Genomic DNA, 21,995 nt, shown 5'->3' on the forward strand with positions numbered 1-21,995 from the left:
ACAATATCATTGGCTTTTTACAGCAGCTATTGCTTGATGTAAGCATTTCTGATCCTTGACTCCTCTGCTTCCACCTATCATGAAGTATATGGGTGACTATCCCTCTAAGAGAACTCGAACTGTCAATGAACTCACTGATCAGATCTTCGAGGGAGCTCTGAAGGCTGAGCCACTGAAGGATGAGATTTTCTGCCAGATCATGAAGCAACTCACTGAAAACCATGTGAAGTAAGTCATTTCACTTAGAGGGTCTTCATACTGAGGTATTCTATACCAGCCTGTCTCATGCCTGGCAGGTCATGTATTGGATTTTCATGAAAAAAATCAAGCAAAAATGCAGAATTTCAGGATGGTGCTCCTTTTATTGTTTTAGTTATTACCTGTTGACCTATACATTGTGCATAAATTTCATGTTGAATTGATATATATTTATGCATGTGTTTTTGGAGTTGGTATGGAATAACTCTATTATACATTGTGTTACACTACAGTTTTTCTCATGCTTCCACATTCATCAGCCATCATAGCACAAACATTCACAGTTCCCCCCTGACCAGCTGTGATACAACATTTTGTGATGAATGCAAGGCTGACCTCATGTGTTTTATACGTGCAGGTACAGTGAGGAGAAAGGCTGGGAGCTGCTGTGGCTTTGCACTGGCCTCTTCCCTCCCAGTAACAACCTCCTGCCTCATGTGCAGAAGTTTCTGCAGTCCAGGAAGCACCACCCGCTGGCACCGGACTGCATGCAGAGACTGCAGAAAGCCCTGAGGTAATGGTCAAAATAAATTATGTGCACAACCACAAAATGCAATATGTCACAGCATCCTCCGTATTGACTTATCTCCTCTTATGCTTTCTCAGAAATGGCTCGAGGAAGTATCCTCCTCACCTGGTGGAAGTGGAAGCTATCCAACACAAAACCACTCAAATCTTTCACAAAGTCTACTTCCCTGATGACACAGATGAGGTGGGCTTCTGATACTACACTCTTAACAATAAAGGTGCCAAATGGAACCAAAAAGGGTAATTTGGAGTGGTACCACAGAAGAACCACTTTGGGTTCCTTAAAGAACATTTCAATGGCTGGTTGTATTAGGAACTCTTTCTGTAAAGTAGATGTGTAAATGATGGAATGGTTCTATTCTAGTTTAAGGTTTTATCTAGCACCTTTTCCTATAACCTAAAAAGGTCTTCAGTGAAAGCAATAGTTATGTAAACAACCATAAAACCTCACCAGACCATTTGAATGCTTAAACCATTCTTTGGCGTACATGTTGTTTAAAGTTCTTTAAAGAGCCTTTTGAAAATAGTTCTATTTAGCCCTAAACATGTCAAAGAACCTACATACATACTACATAGAACTTGCTAAGAGTGTATGTTCAAGCCAAGAATCATTATTTTAGAGTCGCGCAACTGTAACGTTCGCAATCTATGCTTGATGAATTTTACTTGGCAGTTTTGCTCCTGTACTAAGCTGTTATTGGCAATGCCACAAGAAGCAGGAGCAATGCTTTCATGCTCTGACCTCATTAGAATTCCAATCTAATTTCAGCAGCAGAATTCTAGAGAGGGGCTATTTACACTGAGCTTTAAAGAATGAAGCATACCCAAGAATTTAAAACAGAGAGGTAGTGATTAAAGTCTAATTTGAATAAACAGGACTGTCTTTTAGATGAACAATATATATTGTGTACTTTATTACTTTGTTTCTTTTATTAATCAACTGGCAGGAACAGCTCATATCACTGATTCCTTATTAGAAGTGTGCCTTGTGTCCTTATTTTGATAATGCTGAAATATTGTGCCAAAACTCACTCACACCCAAGGCAACAGTGCAAACCAGTTCAAAGAAAAAAAGAAATACTGAGATTGTCACTTCCTTTTATTTCCCCTGACAGGTGTCTGATAAAGTGCTTATCTAAGGTCTATCTTATTTTCCAGGCTTTTGAAGTAGAGTCAAGCACGAAGGCCAAAGACTTCTGTCTGAACATTTCTGGCAGAATGCGCCTCAAATCATCCGAGGGGTTCAGTCTGTTTGTCAAGATCTCTGACAAGGTAGAGCAAACAACGATCTCTATTGGTAAAGATATCAAAAGAACTGTCAAAGAGGTGTCTGTAAGAGTTCATGACCTGCTGGAACCTCCAAGAGAGTTATATGTTTTTAGATTGAGAAGCATTACTGAAAAGCCCACATAGAGGCTCATAGACATATTTATAACAGTGTATAACATATTTATAAGATGTATTGTTGGGTAACACTGTAGGGCAGGGTTAATAAGGCTGCATGACAACTACACAAGCCTTTCATGACTGCTACCATAGACCTATATAAACACTTACTCCAGTAGTCATCATTTGTCATAAAAGTTTTTGCCAGGCGATTTTTTTCTGACATTTATTTGACTTATCGGCTCCACCTTAAATAATGCAGCAGTTACAGGCACCAAAATGTCTATGACAATATGACTGACTATGACCTTAGGTACTCTGGTTCTGGGTTTAAGTTCATGTAGTAATCAATGGCAACGCTTAAGTCACTGACTGGTGATGACCATATGTGCCTCTTCATTAAACACAAAAGTTTTATGTTTTTGGATGCTGCCTGTAACTAGGTCCATAGGACCCATTAAAGCACCACTGACCATGCCTACTGGAGTAAGCCTTTAGAAATGATTAGGAAGGATTATGAAAATTGTCATGATGAGCTTATGTAGATGTCTTTAGCCTTACACAGCCTACAGGCTGAGGCTTGTTATCTTGATTTGTCTGTTACATTTTGCAGTCTGTCTGTATAGTTTAATGAGTGATGTCCAACACTTGGGTTGTCTCAGGTCATCAGTGTGCCAGATGGAGATTTCTTTTTTGACTTTGTAAGACACCTCACTGACTGGATCAAAAAAGCCAGACCTGTAAAGGATGGTAATGATATTTGGTTATTCATTGTATGTTTAATATTCAGCATCTTATTGAAATAAAGAAATAAGTAAACCTGCTCTTTATATTCTAGGTATAGTGCCTTCACTGACATATCAGGTGTATTTCATGAAGAAACTGTGGACCAACACTGTGCCAGGCAAAGACTCAATGGCTGACACTATCTTTCACTACCACCAGGTAAAGAGGTCCATCAGACTGATATTCTTCAGTGAAAAGTCTTTTATCTTTGTTGTAGTTCTTTTACGTTGTACTAGTAAATCCCCTTTCAGTAGCATTTAATATGCTGCTTCATGTTTTCCACTTCTGCTCCAGGAGCTTCCTAAATATCTGCGTGGTTACCACAAGTGTACTCCTGAGGAAGTCTTCCAGCTGGCAGCTCTGATTTACCGGGTGAAGTTTGAAGAGGATAAATCCCAGTTCATCAACATCTCTAAGATGCTGAAAGAACTGGTCCCTCAAGATCAGATCAGACAACTCTCTCCTGATGACTGGAAACGGGTGAGTGACACTGAGCACTGTACTAGATATGACCATGCTGAATTGATTTACTCAGCACTTCAAATCAGGTGAATTATGTGACAAATCTGTTTTTATCCACAGTCCATTGTGGCATGCTTCAACAAGCATGCAGGGAAAACTCGAGAAGAAGCCAAACTCATGTTCCTGAAAATCGTTTACAAGTGGCCCACTTTTGGTTCTGCCTTTTTTGAAGTCAAAGTTAGTGTTTCCAGTATACAATACAGCACTCAAAGTGCAATTATTGCCAATTTGATCATTGTACAGTACTGTGCACAAGCCAGAGAACACCCTTTCTTTATTCAACCCAGTGACAGAACCATATAGGTGCTATGTCAGCTTGACATCAAAATTTAAATATTGAGAAAATGGGAGAACAACTAGTAGACCAGCAAAACTGCATCCATCAGATAAACAGTACTCAAAGCTTTTATCTGAAAAAATCAAGCTCCGCTCTTGCACTCTTCAGATCCGCACTGAGATCTGAAAAAAAATCCTTCCGTTGTGCATCCTTCCACTGTGAGAAGACAACTCAGTACTGTAAGTCTATAAGGATGTGAAGCAGTTAATAAGAAAATTAAATGGACGAAAAAAAATCAAACAAAGGAGCTGCTGGTGTTCTTAAAACAATGAACTGCCCACCCTATATGTCCAGACCTCTGGTGTCCAGATTCCAGTAATCCCAAACACATTGAATTTGACATGATATAAATAAAGGGTCTCTGATTTTTGCACAGTATCATACTTTTGCTTATATTTTATGATAATAATATGATATTTTAAAATAATTACAATATTTCATACGCCATTTTGTAATGTTTCATTGAGAGACTGGAAACATAAGTAAATACATCTTCTTTAAGTATTGATGACTCCTTTTAAACCTTGTTTCTTGTACAAATGTCTTTGTCACAGCAAGCAACAGATCCACATTTTCCAGAAATCCTCTTGATAGCTATAAACAAGCATGGTGTTAGTCTCATTGACCCCAAAACAAAGGTATGGCTTCAAAGATTTGGTTCAAAAAGTTGGATGAATGTGTTCCTGCTGTTTTGATATTCACTCAGCTCTAATCTCCACAGGACATCTTAATGACGCATCCCTTCACCAAAATCTCTAATTGGAGCAGTGGGAACACATATTTCCACATCACAATCGGCAACCTGGTGAGAGGCAGCAAGCTGCTCTGTGAGACGTCGCTGGTGAGTCATACAGGGCTTCACGTCAAACATTTTAATATGATACAGCACAATCACACCTCAAATCAACCCCAAAACTGGTACAGCAGTGATAAATAAATAACATGCTTGGGCTGATTTCCTTTGATCATAGGGCTACAAAATGGATGACCTCCTGACCTCCTATATCAGTCAGATGTTGACCACAATGACGAAACAGCGCAGTTCTCGTGGAAATAGCAAGTAACGCAGGAGTGTGAGGACCAAGACTGTTGGTTATGCATGAACAAATACAGTATATACATTCTGCTCACTGAACAAATGACAAGCCTTTTTCTGTCTAATCCATTACACTGAAAACATTTTTGACTTAACTGCTCTTTTTATGTCATTTCAGAGCCTTAATATTAAACTTTATAGCGATGCTGGGACTCCCTCTAGTCCAGATAAAGCTTTGTCTTTGCATTTTAAATACCTTTACTGGAATTATGAGTTACAACACAACAATCAAACCACATAAACTGCTGTTTAAGAATATTATAAAATATATCTGCTCTTTAGGCTACGTATCCTTAACTTGAACACCATGATTTTAAAAGCTCATTTAGCTGATGTTTTAAGTAAGGCACAGATTGGCCCAGTCATTAGTGCCTTTGAGCAATACTTACACTCGAATACAGATGTGACTGACAAAGACGTAATTTCATCAGCACACTCCTAAATCTTAAGGTCTGATGATTTGTCCTATGATCCTATTGCAATCTATAAGGATTTCCAAACCATGGTTTGATGCTGCGTTCAGGACTCTAGGCCAGTGTACTGTTACACTGTTATAAGCTGCATACCTCTTCTGTTCTACTTGATTGCTTTTTCCATGAATGTTACCTTTATAAGATATGTGATCAGAGTATATTTCAAATTGACTTACTTTCTAGAGAGAGGTACTTGCAAGAGCAGCTGTAAATCTTTTCCTACAAAAATGTTGGACCAAGTATTATGTAGCTATATGCTGAAGTATTTGTGAAGGAGCAAGTCATTTTATCAGGCTAGCACAGGACCCAATCTTTAGACTTTGTTTGATTTATTTATTAAGTTTACTGTAAGAATGCACATGATTATTGGTTGTAATATCAAATGAGGACATTTGTGCTGTACAATCCATTGTCGTTTTCTAATGATGAAGGCTGCTGTTTTATAAAGAGAAATAAAAACATAAAATGTTTGTGAGACTTTATTCTGTGTATTATTGTTAAGTACAATAGACTTTATTGAGCAGATATGGACATTTCCAAGATTCAGTTCAACTGTTTTGCACTTAAGAGACTGTAACTGAAGTGTGTGTGTGTGTGTGTATGTGTGTGTGTGTGTGTGTGCGTGTGTGCAGTTGTGGCAAGGGGGACACAGCCTTAGTATTACGTTTATTTGGGTGTTTATTGTTTTTTTTTTGCCAAATACATTTTAACATATTTTAGCAAGATTAGCCATTTCTACATAAGCAACCTACTCATCTCTACACTGTCAGAAAAGATGTAATGTTTTGCTGAATTGTTGTCCTCGAAGGTACAAACAGTATAAATGTAACCTCAAAGGTAAAACAACGTCCTTCAGGTGCAGTTGAGGTTTAAGGTAACTACATTACTTTTCCCCGAGGGAAAAGGCATATTTGTAACTTTTCATACTATAATAAATAGATTTTTTCATAATAAACTAGAAAAGATGAAGTAAAGAGCCTGACTCAAAAGTCAGACCAGAGTCAAAAGCTGACTCTGGTCACTAAAATCTGAGCTCCACCAACATCGATCTTCATCTCTAGAACAAATCTAGAGTTTGGCTTCTCTGTAAACTTGCGCGGTACTCTGAGGAACAGGCCTTCAGAGATATGATACCAAGCTATCTTCAGTGTTACTGCTTGGGTAATGATGCAAGATCTTTCCTACAGCATTGTTAAGGACAACACATCATTCGTTCCTGCCAAAACAAAAGAAGAGGTGATAAATGACGGTAGTCTCAAACTACTCATTTCCCATTCACTTGGCATTAAAGGCAGGCAAGATTGTAAAAGATTATTTAGACAGAGAAAGATATCCCTCTGACCTGTCCTGAACTCAGGGGAGCATCCACTGTCATGTATCATATTTCTGCCTGAGCAAAGATTCTCTTGGTGCTTCCTCTGCCTGCAGTAAGTCATGATAAAGATCAGCAACATGATTCTGCAGATAAATATTGAAGAATTTCACCCTAGCTTTCCAAAGAGGTACTTTGCCTCTAGAAATAAAGGATAATAAAAAATTACAGGTACTTAAACTAAATATTTAAAAAAACTTATTTATAAGATGTATGCTTCTGAAAGTCGAAATAGACTCTTTAATAAATATACAGTACTGCAAAAATCAGATACTAGTATTTTTCAGCAGAAGCCTAAACCAGTAAATACAAAATCAATTTCTGTATTTAGTGTATCTACTTTTTGCCTTTTTTTTACAGCTTTTACAGCCTATTCTATAGCAGACCTGCTTTCAGTTTATCTGCAGGGATATTGTTCCACACCCCAAGTTCAGTCTTAGAAGTTGATTGCATTCATTGCTTGTTATGATCCATGTAATCCCAAACATAGTAAATAATGTTGGACTCAGGGGTGGTCAGTCCCATAACTTGCACTTAGCCATTTTAAATGGAAATGAAATAAATGAAGGGTGGTCTTTCACACAATACTGTACACCCTTAAAAATGAAGGTTCTTGATTCTTTACATTATGCAGAGGCTCCTTTAAATAGGTTCTTCACACCCACACATCTAATTTATAAACATGGTTCATGCAGTGAAAGGTTATTGAGGGAACCAAAAGTGAATGTTCTATGGCACTGCTTTCGTCTAATGGTGTATAAGAAGAAGGCTTTGTGACATAGGGCTTTACTTTGCAGCTGAGCGTAATCAATCCTAAAATCTTACTCACCAATGGAATATAAAGACAACAAGTATGACGATCAGTGACAGCATGTCAGTTAGGACCCACATTGTGCTGTATTCCTGTGGTGTCTGGAGGCGAAAGACAGAAAACTAAAGAAGGTGTGGGACTAAGTCTGTTGGATGGAAAGAAATGTGAACTGACGTTTGCCTTACCATAAAGAAGAGGGGGCGGCGAAGGCTCTTGAGGATGTGAACAGCATTAGTAGTGACAGAGTGGACACCTGCACACCAGGCCAGAGAGAACAGCCAGGGCTCACTGACCACATACAGATTTGTGCTGATGTTTACAGCAGAGTACATACTGAAACAGAAAACCACAAATAGACACTCACAAAAACAAACCACCTTTTGCAGAAGGAAAAGAAAATTCATCATTTGTATATGTCATGTGATGCTGTCAGCGGTCAGGTTGTCACAGCAAGTGCTTTCCAAAAAGCATTACAGCAATTAAGGTTGGCTTTTGCTAGGTACATTTTCACCTGAAAGACCTTAAAGTAGTAATTTGCCGAACAAGAAAAGGTAAACACTTTACTCTTTAACCCAAAGTGGTCCGACAGCCAAGATACTGGTGAAGTTTGGCTCTTGCACTGGAGCTACGAGGCCAATACAAACTACATGTCTAAGTTAAGACATACTTGCTTCAAAATGTATCAAGTAATCTCAAACGGACTTGCACATGTGTGTGTGTGTGTGTGTGTGTGTATGTGATTATATATTTAAGACTATAAGTCTGAATATTGTCTGTGCTTTTGTCCATTTTTATTGTTACAGTATGTTAGAAAACATGTAACAGCATATTACTTAACAGCATATTGAGCATAGCTATAGTCTAGTTAGTGGGTCCCAATCTGTCACGCTTCCGGCAAGTTCTCAGACAGACATGGACTCCATCTCCCAGACTCCTCTTGGAGATCACATGACTGAGATACTTCCCTCAGACCTGGAGTCTGACTCGGACTCTATTGCCCAGAGTGCTCCAGAGAATCACATGACTTCTGACTCTCTCTCGCGCTCCTATCAGCGCTCACAGTCATCCCAATTCTAATGTGTATCACCTGTGTGTGTAGTCATATGACTCATATGGTTTAATTTATAAGCCCGGGCTTTAGTTAAGTCTAGTTGCGAGGTACTGTTTCTCCATAAACTGAGTGTTCATTCCTGTTGTTGGTATCCTGTGTTTTTGACCAGTTGCTTTGTTTTTTGACTCTGCCTTTTGCCTACTCCCTTTGTACTTTTGCAGAACTGTTTTGATTTGTGTTTTGACCACTTTTGCCTGCCTCTCTGATGCCCTTTGCCTTGCCCTTTGGTGTTTGTTGGCCTAGTGTTATGCTCACCATAACACTTCGGCCGAGTTCTCTGGATTTGACCCATGCCTGTTATTGGACTACGTTTTTGGACTGTGATTTTGAAAGTAAAGCTATTGCCCTTTTTATCTGCAAGCGTCTGGTTTCTGTTGATACGTCACACAGTCTCGAATCATGTTCACAATCTCAATCAAGTGACGGCTCAGCCGATCGCCTGATACAAATATAATTGGCTAAAATCATCAGGGTGCTTATTTAACCTTCTTTAGCCTGCCCATTCATTCCACTCCTCTGCAAGCCACTTTCCAACCCACCTGCACCCCAACTCATCCCTCATGTCGTTCTCGCATTTTCATCGCTTTACCTGCTCTCTCCACCTTAGGCTTTCCATGTATGCACATGAGGCAGGGAGGTCCCAGAACAGAGCCATACTGCCAAATATAACTTACTGCAAATGGAAGCAAAATATTTTCTCTGCAGTGGTCCTAACTGAAATCCAGTTTTGGTTTCACACAATTTTAATAGGAGGGATTTCAGTCTCAATTTCTTATTATCTAAATAAGCCTCGTCGCTCCAGTGCAAATCTTTTACAAGCATTGGACACCTAACATCGGATCGGGCAGTGTCCGAAGGCGTGGGCCTTGGCGTTCTGATCCTCGGTTGCTGAAACTGGCTTTTGGAACTTGGAACGTTACCTCACTGGCGGGGAAGGAGCCTGAGTTGGTGCGCGAGGTTGAGAGATACCAGCTAGATATAGTCGGGCTCACCTCAACACACAGCTTGGGCTCTGGGTCCAATCTCCTTGAGAGGGGCTGGACTTTATTCTTTTCTGGAGTTGCCCATGGTGAGAGGCGACGGGCAGGTGTGGGCTTTCTCATAGCCCCTCGACTCGGTGCCTGTATGTTGGGGTTTTCTCCGGTGGACGAGAGGGTAGCTTCCCTACGCCTTCGGGTTGGGGAACGGGTCCTGACTGCTGTCTGTGCTTATGCACCGAACAGCAGTTCAGAGTACCCAGCCTTCTTAGAGTCCTTGGAAAGGGTGCTTGAAAGTGCTCCTCCTGGAGACTCTATTGTCCTACTGGGGGACTTTAACGCTCACGTAGGCAATGACAGTGAGACCTGGAGGGGTGTGATTGGGAGGAAAGGCCTCTCTGATCTGAACCCGAGTGGTGTTCAGTTTTTGGACTTCTGTGCAAACCACAGTTTGTCCATCACGAACACCATGTTTGAACACAAGGATGTCCATAAGTGCACATGGCACCAGGACACCCTAGGCCGCAGTTCATTGATTGACTTTGTAGTCGTGTCATCGGACTTGCGGTCATGTGTTTTGGACACTCGGGTAAAGAGAGGAGCTGAGCTGTCAACTGATCACCACCTGGTGGTGAGTTGGTTCAGGTGGTGGGGGAAGATGCCGGTCAGACCAGGCAAGCCCAAACGTATAGTGAGGGTTTGCTGGGAACGTCTGGCAGAAGAACCTGTCAGATTGATCTTCAACTCACACCTCCGTCAGAACTTTGACCAGATATCGGGGGAGGTGGGGGACATAGACTCAGAATGGGCCATGTTCCGTTCCTCCATTGTTGAAGCGGCTGACTGTAGCTGTGGCCGTAAGGTAGTTGGTGCCTGTCGGCGCGGTAATCCTCGAACCCGGTGGTGGACACCCCAGGTGAGAGATGCCGTCAAGCTGAAGAAGGAGTCCTACCGGGTATGGTTGGCCTGTGGGACACCAGAGGCAGCTGGCAGGTATCGACAGTCAAAGCGATCTGCGGCTTCAGTCGTTGCCAAGCCAAAAACCCGTGTATGGGAGGAGTTTGGTGAGGCCTTGGAAAGTGACTTTAAGTCGGCTCCGAAAAGATTCTGGCAAACCGTCAGGTGACTCAGAAGGGGAAAGCAGTGTGCCACTAGTACTGTATATAGTGGAGATGGTGTGCTGCTGACTTCGACTGAAGACATCATTGGGCGGTGGAAGGAATACTTTGAGGACCTTCTCAATCCCACCGACACGTTCTCCAGTGAGGAGGCAGAGTCTGGGGACATGGGAATAGGCTTGTCCATTACTGAGGCTGAAGTCGCTAAGGTAGTTAAGAAGCTCCTTGGTGGCAAGGCTCCAGGGGTGGATGAGATCCGCCCTGAGTTCCTCAAGGCTCTGGATGTTGTGGGGCTGTCTTGGCTGACACGCCTTTTCAACATTGCGTGGACATCGGGGGCAGTGCCACTGGATTGGCAGACTGGGGTGGTGGTGCCTCTTTTTAAAAAAGGGGACCGGAGGGTGTGTTCCAACTACAGGGGAATCACACTCCTCAGCCTCCCTGGCAAGGTCTATGCAGGGGTACTGGAGAAGAGAGTCCGGCTTATAGTTGAACTTCGGATCCAGGAGGAGCAGTGCGGTTTCCGTCCTGGTCGTGGAACACTGGACCAACTTTTCACCCTCTCCAGGATTCTGGAGGGTTCATGGGAGTTTGCCCAACCAGTCCACATGTGCTTTGTGGATCTGGAGAAGGCATTCGACTGTGTTCCCCGGAGTATTCTGTGGGAGGTGCTTCGGGAGTACGGGGTACATGGCTCTTTGCTACGAGCCATTCAGGCCCTGTACAAACAGAGCAGGAGTTTGGTTCGCATGGCCGGCAGTAAGTCAGACTTGTTCCCAGTGAGAGTTGGACTCCGTCAGGGCTGCCCTTTGTCACCGATTCTATTCATAATTTTTATGGATAGAATTTCTAGGCGCAGTCAGGGGATGGAGGGTGTCCGGTTTGGTGACCTCAGGGTCACATCGCTGCTGTTTGCAGATGATGTGGTCCTATTGGGGACATCAGGCCACGAACTTCAGCTTTCGCTGGATCGGTTTGCAGCCGAGTGTGAAGCGGCTGGGATGAGAATCAGTACCTCCAAATCCGAGACCATGGTTCTCAGGCGGAAAAGGGTGGAGAGCCCTCTCTGGGTCGGGGATAGGCTCTTGCCTCAAGTGGAGGAGTTCAAGTATCTCGGGGTCTTGTTCACGAGTGATGGTACAAGGGAGCGGGAGATCGACAGGCGGATTGGTGCTGGGTCAGCAGTGATGCGGGCTCTTTACCGGTCTGTTGTGGTAAAGAAAGAGCTGAGCCATAAGGCAAGGCTCTCGATTTACCGGTCGATCTACGTTCCCACCCTCACCTATGGTCATGAGCTTTGGGTAATGACCGAAAGAATAAGATCGCGAATACAAGCGGCCGAAATGAGTTTCCTCCGCAGGGTGTCTGGGCTCTCCCTTAGAGATAGGGTGAGAAGTTCGGTCATCCGGGAGGGACTCGGAGTAGAGCCGCTGCTTCTTCACATCGAGAGGAGTCAGCTGAGGTGGTTCGGGCATCTGGTTAGGATGCCTCCTGGACGCCTCCCTCGGGAGGTGTCACAGGCAAGTCCACCTGGGAGGAGACCCCGGGGAAGACCCAGGACACGCTGGCGTGACTATATCGCCCAGCTGGCCTGGGAGCGCCTCGGAATCCCCCTTGGAGAGCTAGTGGAAGTGGCTGGGGAAAGGGAGGTCTGGGCCTCATTGCTTAGGATGCTGCCCCCGCGACCCGGAGAAGCGGAAGCTAATGGATGGATGGATGGATGGATGGACACCTAACATGTCTTGGCTGATTGACTACATTTTGAGGAAGGGGAATATTGTGTACATCTGATTTTTTTTTCAGACTTCTAGTTTAAGAGCGCAATCACTTACAGTTACTATGCAAAAACTGCAGTGCTGAAGACACAATACACATCCTCACACCTTATTTCAGCCTCAGACATGGAACTGTAGTGTAGGTTGAGTCTGACAATGTGGTTCTGTTGCAGCTCCTCCACTGGGGCCAGGCTGCCTGAGGTCTGCTGCAGCTCGGGGTCTGTCTCCTGCACTAACTCCCTCAGCTCCGTAGGCAGCCACAACACCTGCGCCAACACAGTTATACTGAGCGCACATTTTAAGCATTGTTCACAAATATACTAAATGATAAAGTGGATTTATAGATCCTGGTCTATATATGATCTATATCTATTTAAATCTCATTATTCCATTATGTAGTTAACTGTATGTTTAATCAGTGTTCTTGTTCTATATAGAAAGGCTTTCATGCAGGTCAAATAATGCAAAGTATCCCTAATGTGCTTTAACTTTGCATAAAAAGGCTGAAGTACTGTCAGTGAGGGAGCTGTTTACAAAACAAATGTACAAATTTTTGCAGAGAAGGCATACTTTGAAAGCTTTGTAGCCATTTCTTATGTCAGAAGAGAGCGTGGTCAATCTTTATAGTATAATTAGTTGTTTCATCTTCAGTTCAGCGGCACTTGCGGAGACGGGAATTGGGGGTTTTGGATGGACACAATAATTTTGTGTTTATTTTTATTTTTGTGTTTGTCTTTTTTCTTGTTCTCTTACGGCAGGGGTGCACACACTTTTTCAGCATGCGAGCATCAAAATGATCTACTATAAATTGCAAGACATATATTTATTTAGAAATACACTGACAATTCTTTGTGTACAATGTATGCTGGTGTACCTTAAATAACTGCATGAACCCATACTGCACAATAGAACTGTGTACATTTTTTGTCATTAGCCTACCTTACTCTGATGACTTGCACTGAATGTAATCAGTAAGGGATGCATAGTCCAGACAGTAGTTGCTGATAGCCAGCCTCAAGCAAACTTCCAAATGATCATCAGTCATGGTGGAACGGTACTTGGACTTAATGATCTTCATGTGTGAAAAGGCTGACTCACATAAATAAGTGGAAGCTGAATAAAGCAGTCAAGGATGTGGCACATTTCCTCATGTTGGGGTAGTTTCTTCTGTGAGTAAGTTCCAGAACTGTCCTTGAGCTCTGGACTTCAGCTCAGTGTCGGCTTGTAGTGTCAAAATCTCATCCTCCTCTCCAGAAGAGTATAACTGAAACAGTGTTGCAATTTTTGATGCGAGTGAAACAACTTCAGCATCTTCCTGAAATGGATAGCACATGAATGTAGCCATTGGCTCGATTAAAGCAAAGTCTTGAAAGCATTCGTCAAACTCTGACAGACAAATGTCAAGCTGCTCTGTGTAGCGTGCACTGTCAAGCTGCATCTCCAGCGAGGTTCTGGAAGTTTGCAAATCATGGCCCTGCAGCTTTGAGGAGGGATATTGCATTTTTTGTTTGAATGAATGAATTGAGCTGATCATATTGATCACACTTGTCTTTTCCTTGCAACTAGGCAACTTGCAAGCTTACTAGAGTTTTGCAGCACTTAAGGCTGCCCTGTATGTCAATCAAGTGACAAATTTTAAAGCGAGGACAGATGATAGGCTGACGTCTATTTTTTTTAAAGCCATGCGATCTACCTTTGTGATCGACCGGTAGATCACGATCGATGTATTGTGCACCCCTGTGTTTATATTGACATGCACACTGTAGTGATGTCTGTTTTCATCTCCTACAGAAAGAATAGAAGCAATGAGACCTTTGCCACAGTGGTCTCAAGAGTCCAGCACAGTTGGTGATACCCCCACTCAAGCACACCTACCAAAACCTGCTTATTAACTGATGAGGTGTATTGAATCCAGATGCTGGATTCCAGGCCTGAACTTAGACCACTTCTTTACAAGGTGGCAAAACAGGAAACTAAAGTCATACCTGGTTAGAATGAATGGACGACTCACTCTGAATGACTTCCAGAGTGCGCGAGATCCACATGTCTCTGTAAGGATGACCACGTGGTGGCCTGTACAAGTCGAAGATTATAAGTTTCCCATACTGGGCGGCCAGCTCCAGGACTGCTCTTAGAGTACACACAGACTGATTCTGAGCCTGAATGCAATCTTCTGGGCTTAGGGAGGAGGCTGTCTTGAAGGGGTTTTGCTGTGGACCAAAGGAGGAAATCCAAAAGAGTGCATAAGCCACTTCCTATAGGTTTTATGGACGGTTTATAAGGTTTATTAGCTTTCTACGTGTCATGCTTTTTTTTCATTTTAAACAAGAAGTAAAATCACAACTATGCAACAATGAATGGTATCCTGCAATTCCTAAACAGAACCCAATGAAAATAGCTGTCATTCATCAAGACACTCTCTAGGCCAAGGGACTGAAAGTACACTTCTGTTGGTCTCACCGAGAAGAACCAGGCTCCAGCATTGAGCTGCTGTAACTCATTCCAGGTGAACATGGCAGCTGGGCTGTGTGTCCGGTTAGGGAATATGTCCTCAACATTTGTTGTCCTACGCAGGCTCTTGTCATGCATCAGGAAGGGTATGCCATCATAGCTGTGTGTCATACAAATATACAAATATCATCACATATGTGGTGAGATGTTATCAAGCATTAGAATAACTATTACAAATAATATCATGGCTGTAGTTTGGTTGCAGGCCAGGCATGTGCACAAGATAGGCTTTAACCCCTGCCCTTGGGCCAGAAATAGTCTTTTATATGGACATTCTGCCTTGTCTCAGGAATAGAGCTAGTAGGTCAACCCTGGTTTCACTATCTTCATCAGACTTAGGTGCCTCCTCTGGTGTAGTACTGCTTAACACTATTTTTGGATACCTCTTTATGATTATGCCATTTCTTGATATGAGTTTTTGCAATAGGCTGTAAATTAAATTTCAGTCAATAGGAGGCTTGACAAGAAATAACTGTTGTATTAACTACATGAATGTATTCTAAAAGGCAGCAGGTGTTGCTTTTAAGATATTAGGTGTGAAAGCACTGACCTGATGGTGACATCAGTCTCCAGTCCATCCCCTCCAGCGGCAACTACCTTCTCGAAGGACATGTAGGTGTTCTCTGGAGCAAGCTGTGATTCAGCAGCCACACATGAAACCCTTGATAGGCACATTACCCTGCCATTACTCTGCACTGGGAGCCAGTGCTAGAGCCATCTTAAATGTGAACTACAAGGTGCATCACAGAAAAAATGAGCATAAACAAACATTCTGACATTCTGACACCTACCATTGGTGCTCCCCTGTGGCCAATTAATGCCGGAGCTGGACTCAGACTGTTTCTCTCTTTAATGCAGGGAGAATACATGCCCAGTGGCACCAGATACAGAGATATGAGAACTGCCCCATACAGCCCAATAATGACCATTTGCCTCACTGAAATAAACACACATACACAGTCAACCAAAAGCAATGTAAAATCTTCATATTAATTAAATGACAATATCAATATGGTGTTTTCGCAGCCATATGTTTCGAAGCCATATGTTTCAATACCAGTTTTAACATGCTTCCCTTGGGGAAATTCCCAATGCCATCTTAAGGGCTGTTCGATTACCTTTTGGTTCAAGTAGTGTTTATTATATGAGCCCTCAGACTTTGCTTTGTTCACACTGGGTTTAAGGTATAACTCCATCTGATATACAGGATTTCTGACACAACTTCACTATTTTGCTCACTGTTTTGCTGGCCTGCTAGTTGACATGAAATGGATACACGGTTAGCACAAAAAAGGAAGGTTCTAAAGTTTAAGAGCAAAGTAAGCACATTATGTTCAAACTAAAGTTTTGCATTCCAAAGGTTGCTTGATTAGCTAGCTGTATAGCTCATTGAGGCTAAATAGCCAAGGGCAGAGACATTATAAAGGAAGAGGAGACAATGCACTGTTGAGAACAGGTACAGCCCTCCCTTGTTGTGGAGCCAAAACTAGCCAAAAAAATGCTGTTTTTTTTACTTGAGCTAAACCCTACAAACTATTAATGCAGTTTTGGTCAGTGATTTTAACTGTATTTTAAATGTGATTTTAATTTGTTTAAACTGGTAACGTTTCAAATGTGTTTTAAAGGGTTCATGTGGCTATTAGTTTCAAAAGTTTCTCCCCATTCAAAGAGAAAGGAGCTTGGTGTTTTTTTTACTGGAAATAACTGCCTGGGAGCATTGCCAATATACACGCTGTGGCAAATGCATTCTGATTAAGTCATCTGCTCTCTGCTGTCCTCTCATCCCCTTGTACCACCAGTGGCCATTTGCGTAACGTAGAGGTGATGCATTTTCATGTGGGGAGTCGAGGTTGGCAAGGGAAACCTGTTTTGGGAATAGCATTGAAACACATTGATAAACAGCCTCTTTGTTGGGTTGGGTTGGGTTGGGTTGCATTTTGTATAGTAGGAAACTCTACTAAAGTAAAGCATGACAAAGGGTTAGAAAACATTGCCTCTTCTATTCAGACAGAAGAAATGTAAAGCATACTTGCCTCTTTGTCTCAGACAAAACAAATGTGAAGCTAATGGCCAAGATAAAAGTGTCATTAACAGCACTCCTCCCACCTGCAAATATGGTGCTGTCATCTAAAACGAGATAGATTGCAGGACTTTTTATAAATATATAATAAATAAATAATAACAAATAATAATTATTATTATTATGTGTTTCTACCTGAAAAGAAAGAAGCACAGTTTCCCACTTTTCGTTCCACAAGTCTGACAGCACTGCTGTGGCCGCAATGGAGAATATCAAAGTCACTAATATTCCAATCTAAAACAAAGATGTTTGCAATTAGTTATAAAGTTAAAAACTAAGCAAAATTATGTTTGTGTATATGTGTAAAAAGTGAAGAATTACCTTGTGACCACAGTGTAAATACAGTCTTTGCCCTTCTGAGAGGAGGCACACTGCCAACAACTGCAAATAAACACCCTTATTTGCACAACTGAGAGGTTCTTGAAAAGTGTATGAGTGTATATTATCTTTCTATATTTTATAATGTTATTCAAAAATGCTCTTCTTTCTATGATGAACAGAAACAGCAGTACAACTGATTCAGACCCAAGCAAACCTTGTTAACCCCGTAAACATCTTTTTATGTCACCTGGAGGTTAGTGTTCAGAACTACATGCTAATTAATAGATTTAAAGTTTTCATAGCTAGGAAAGATGACTTATACAAAAAAAAAAAAAAAGAAAAAAAAAAGATTTCATCCATACCAGCAGAAAAGCAATGTACGTAAAGAACACTGCGGCAGTGACTAACAACACCATGGACCATGGGAACCAAAAGCCCAAGTTGCCAAAGATAAACCTAGAAAAATTCAGAAAAAATTCCATTGTAAAAAAAACGTTTTATGTGTGCTGGTAAACTTGAGCTTTACCAGTAATCCTTACACAATATCTAGACAAACCCTGCTGTGGACTAGCTGTGGAAGTGTGTTCTGATTGGCTGTTTTGTATTGTGCCTCATTCAAAAAGCAGTCACGACTGAAACACTCCTTATAACTTCACTACTTTTTGTGTGAACAGGTGGTGCTAAACTGCTTTAGGCTGAACGGCCAGATATACTGTATAGATATGTATTGATATTGTCATTACAAAAGCAATAAATTTAGAACGAACTGTTTTTGCAGTGTAGTGCAGTGTTTTGTTGAAGTTTTAAAAGTTTAACCATATTTACATTCTACATCAAACTCATCATCAAATAGTTTTACATTACAAAAACAAGGGGGGACAATTCAGGTCATGTGTTATTATACTACACTGTATAGTGCTATTACACCGTTCTATGCTATACTATTAGAGTGTACTGTAAGTCTGTACTGAACTGTTAAACTGTACTGTGCTATCAGAACTCTTCACTGAAAGTGACTCTTTTTGAAAATCATCTGGGAAATCATCTACATAGATCATCTACAGCAGTGTTTTTCCACCCTAGTGCTGGGAAGTCAGTTGTTTGTATTCAGGTATTCTAACTGGGATAATTCACTAGATTATCTTATCAGGTGTAGGGTGACTTAGAGAGGGGAAAGAACATGCACAAACAGTGCTCTAAAGGGCATGCAGTCTAAGGCAATACATATCACATTACTCTTAAAATACATTTGCTCTACTTTACTCTTAAAATGCTATTAAATGTGTTAAACACATTTTTAGATTCATCCTGACTCTACCTGATGACAGCACAAGCCAAAACATGTTAAGAGATTTTTTTATCCATAGCCACATTATAACAAAGCATTCTACACTGTATTGCCAAAAGTATTCACTCACCCATCCAAATCATTGAATACAAGTGTTCCAATTGCTTCCGCAGCCACAGGTGTATAAAACCAAGCACCTAGGCATGCAGACTGCTTCTACAAACATTTGTGAAAGAATGGGTTGCTCTCAGGAGCTCAGTGAATTCCAGTGTGGTACCGTGATAGGATGTCACCTGTGCAACAAGTCCAGTCATGAAATTTCCACAGTCAATTGTCAGTGGTATCATAACAAAGTGGAAGTGATTGGGAATGACAGCAACTTACCCATGAAGTGGAAGGCCACATAAAATGACTGAGCAGGGTGAGCGGATGCTGAGGCGCATAGTGCGCAGAGGTCGCCAACTTCCTGCAGAGTCAATCGCTACAGACCTTCGAACTTCATGTGGCCTTCAGATTAGCTCAAGAACAGCATAGAAAGCTTCATGGAATGGGTTTCCATGGCCAAGCAACTGCAGCCAAGCCTTACATCACCAAGCTCAGTGGAAAGCGTTGAATGCAGTGGTGTAAAACGCCACCACTGGACTCTAGAACAGTGGAGACGTTGTCTCTGGAGTGACGAATCATGCTTCTGATCTGTCAATCCAATGGACGAGTCTGGGCTTGCATTGTGCCAAGTGTAAAGTTTGGCAGAGGGGGGATTATGGGGTTGTTTTTCAAGAGTTGAGCTTGGCCCCTTAGTTCCAGTGAAAGGAACTCTTAATGCTTCCGCAGACCAAGATATTTCGGACAATTTCATGCTCCCAACTTTGTGGGAACAGTTTGGGGACGGCCCCTTTCTGTTCCAACATGACTGGGCACCTGTACACAAAGCAAGGTCCATGAAGACATGGATGAGTGAGTTTGGTGTTGAAGAACTTGACTGGCCTGCACAGAGTCTTCAACCCGATAGAACTCCTTTGGGATGAATTAGAGTGCAGACCAGGAGTAGGGCCTTCTCGTCTAATATCAGTGTTTGACCTCACAAATGCGGTTCTGGAAGAATGGTCAAAAATTCCCGTAAACAAACTCCTAACCCTTGTGGAAAGCCTTCCCAGAAGAGTTGAAGCTGTTATAGCTGCAAGGGGTGGGCCGACATCATATTAAACCCTATGGATTAAGAATGGGATGTCACTTAAGCTCTTATGTGTGTGAAGCTAGATGAGTAAATACTTTTGGAGATATAGTGTATTTAATGAGGAGTGCCATGGTTTTTCACTTTTTCCACTATATTTTAAGATGATTTATATCCTACCAGGCAACATTACGTATTTACACCAACCAGTCAAAGTCATTGTAGTCATTCTGTGCTTCAGTCCAGAAGTAGAGGAAAACCAGGCTGAGACAAAAGGTCACAATGATCATAGCAAAACTGCCACATTCCAGCTGCAAGATTAAAGAAGCAAAATCAATATTTAATCCCAATATAGTGCTGTCTCTCAGTAGTCTTGCAAGCCTAACAATATGCATGTGGTGTTCATAACAACACCAACCTTCTGTCCTTTGCAGTAGTTTCAAAACCCCTGGTCAAATGACATGTTTTGTTGATTTTCTAAGAGGAAGTAAGTTAACACGCCTCTGCAGGGAACAAACTTAAATGTGCCATTTTCTGCATTACGTACAATTTCTATGTATTGGTAAAAATAAAACATAAAATATGAAATGTGCCATAACTTTAGCACAGGTCACTTCTTATGATTTATATTTTTTTCAGTATGTTAAATTCAGCAAATAAACAGTAACTGTGCATTAAAATGTGCAGGAGCACATTTTAGAGGTCATCAAAATTTTACTTACGACTGCATGGATTGTCCTTTTTCCATGTACAACTGAAACATGTGTGCTAACAGTGCTTTTAAGAATTAAATCAATCATGAATGAACATTATGAATGAACATGAAATACTGCCTACATTTGACTTTTTCTGTGTGCATGTGTGTTTGATCTGAACATCTGAACCCCTTATACTGACCTTACTGCAGCAGAAATGACCAAACTGGCTTCCAGTATGCTGGTGGGGTTTCCATTGACAGCTATAGAGGCGGGTCAGACAGGACACAAAGGCTTGGTGTCCATAGCCCTTCCAGCCCTGCTTTCTGTCCACCCTCAGCTTCTGTATCCTGCTCGAAGTCATTTAGACATGTGGGTCTGTGGAATTACATTAATAACATACATTAGTTTATTATTCAGCCACTGAGGTAAATCAAGTGTCTTGTGTAAGGGATATTTATCTGTGTATCTTGTTGTTTTGACATGATTTGAAATGATCATATACTGAAAGAGATTTATCTGGCTATGGAAAAATGAACAATTTCCAAAAAAATAAAATAAAACGTTTACAAAAATAGATGGTCTGAAACCATTAGATGAAGTGGTCAGAGATTTAGATCGAGTTTTGCTTTCTAATTGTAAAAAAATAATAATAGAAATTGATATTCATAAAATAAGCCATATAATGTGGAACAGCAGACAGAATAGTTTATGGATGTTTGGGTTGTTTTTTTTTATGATGGTTACGAGTCACGGACAAGAGTTTTACACTGTAATTGATTTGTGAGCGTTTCTCATTTGTCCGGTAGTTTCGAGATGACCCCTAACACGCTAGCCATACCTTTTTCCTCATTTCACAAGTGCCTGTAGTATCTCATGGTTTTTGCCATTTACCCAAACTGGAAACTGTACAGTTAAACTGTAACTGTAGTTCATATTATCCGTGAGAACAAACGGAATCCTGAACGTCAAGCGAAGGTCGAAGATCAAACTTTCGGCTGCAAAAGAAACTTTAGGATCCAGCATGCAGTGAACATATAACGGTTGCTTGTAGCTTTACCACTGATGTTACTAAAACAAACACGTTTAAATGTGTGAAATACAAACTAATATGAAATACCTGCACTGAAGGAAAAACTCATTGCGCTCATTCCTGCCGCTTTACATAGTCGCCATACTCAGTCGTAATTCATGAGAAAGGAAACACATCATGCTGAGATCAGAGAGAGAGAGAGAGAGAGAGAGAGAGAGAGAGAGAGAGAGAGAGAGAAAGACCATTCCCTACTGTACTATGCCATTAAACAATGCACTGAGCTATTGTACTACAGTGCACTGTGCAATTGAACTATAATGTGCTGTGTTATACTGTGCTATTACAT

The 21,995-nt window shown here is 41.5% G+C and overlaps 2 protein-coding genes across 6 annotated transcripts in view; one reads left to right on the forward strand and one right to left on the reverse strand.

Moving 5' to 3' along the window:
* myo7ab (myosin VIIAb) overlaps positions 1–5,856 on the forward strand; it is a 49,526-nt gene extending 43,670 nt beyond the window's left edge. For all 3 annotated transcript variants that reach the window (XM_017718920.2, XM_017718923.2, XM_017718922.2), the window contains 11 exons: positions 75–228; positions 617–772; positions 865–970; positions 1,945–2,058; positions 2,835–2,922; positions 3,011–3,117; positions 3,253–3,438; positions 3,541–3,657; positions 4,372–4,455; positions 4,539–4,658; positions 4,789–5,856. In XM_017718920.2, the coding sequence (XP_017574409.1) occupies positions 75–228; positions 617–772; positions 865–970; positions 1,945–2,058; positions 2,835–2,922; positions 3,011–3,117; positions 3,253–3,438; positions 3,541–3,657; positions 4,372–4,455; positions 4,539–4,658; positions 4,789–4,881 (1,325 nt within the window). In that variant the 3' untranslated portion in view covers positions 4,882–5,856. The remainder of the gene's footprint in view (positions 1–74; positions 229–616; positions 773–864; positions 971–1,944; positions 2,059–2,834; positions 2,923–3,010; positions 3,118–3,252; positions 3,439–3,540; positions 3,658–4,371; positions 4,456–4,538; positions 4,659–4,788) is intronic.
* A 190-nt stretch (positions 5,857–6,046) lies between these two features.
* Positions 6,047–21,845, reverse strand: gdpd4b (glycerophosphodiester phosphodiesterase domain containing 4b). 3 transcript variants are annotated; one of them, XM_017718924.2, is made up of 16 exons: positions 21,737–21,845; positions 20,819–20,994; positions 20,129–20,232; positions 17,825–17,918; positions 17,463–17,522; positions 17,277–17,375; positions 17,095–17,188; positions 15,853–15,998; positions 15,612–15,694; positions 15,011–15,161; positions 14,536–14,760; positions 12,659–12,816; positions 7,755–7,902; positions 7,588–7,670; positions 6,729–6,808; positions 6,047–6,602 (listed from the first exon to the last, which is right to left on the reverse strand). In XM_017718924.2, the coding sequence occupies exons 2-16, from the start codon at positions 20,978–20,980 to the stop codon at positions 6,568–6,570; spliced, it is 1,722 nt and encodes a 573-aa protein (XP_017574413.1). In that variant the 5' UTR covers positions 20,981–20,994; positions 21,737–21,845; the 3' UTR covers positions 6,047–6,567. The 3 variants fall into 3 exon arrangements, with proteins under 3 accessions (XP_017574413.1, XP_017574415.1, XP_017574414.1); XM_017718926.2 differs by lacking the exon at positions 21,737–21,845 and having other exon boundaries at positions 20,102–20,232; positions 20,819–20,860; XM_017718925.2 differs by lacking the exon at positions 6,047–6,602 and having other exon boundaries at positions 6,757–6,844.
* Between the last annotated feature and the right edge of the window lie 150 nt (positions 21,846–21,995).

The sequence above is a fragment of the Pygocentrus nattereri genome, chromosome 16, assembly GCF_015220715.1.
Source record: "Pygocentrus nattereri isolate fPygNat1 chromosome 16, fPygNat1.pri, whole genome shotgun sequence".
Classification (NCBI taxonomy): Eukaryota; Metazoa; Chordata; class Actinopteri; order Characiformes; family Serrasalmidae; genus Pygocentrus; species Pygocentrus nattereri.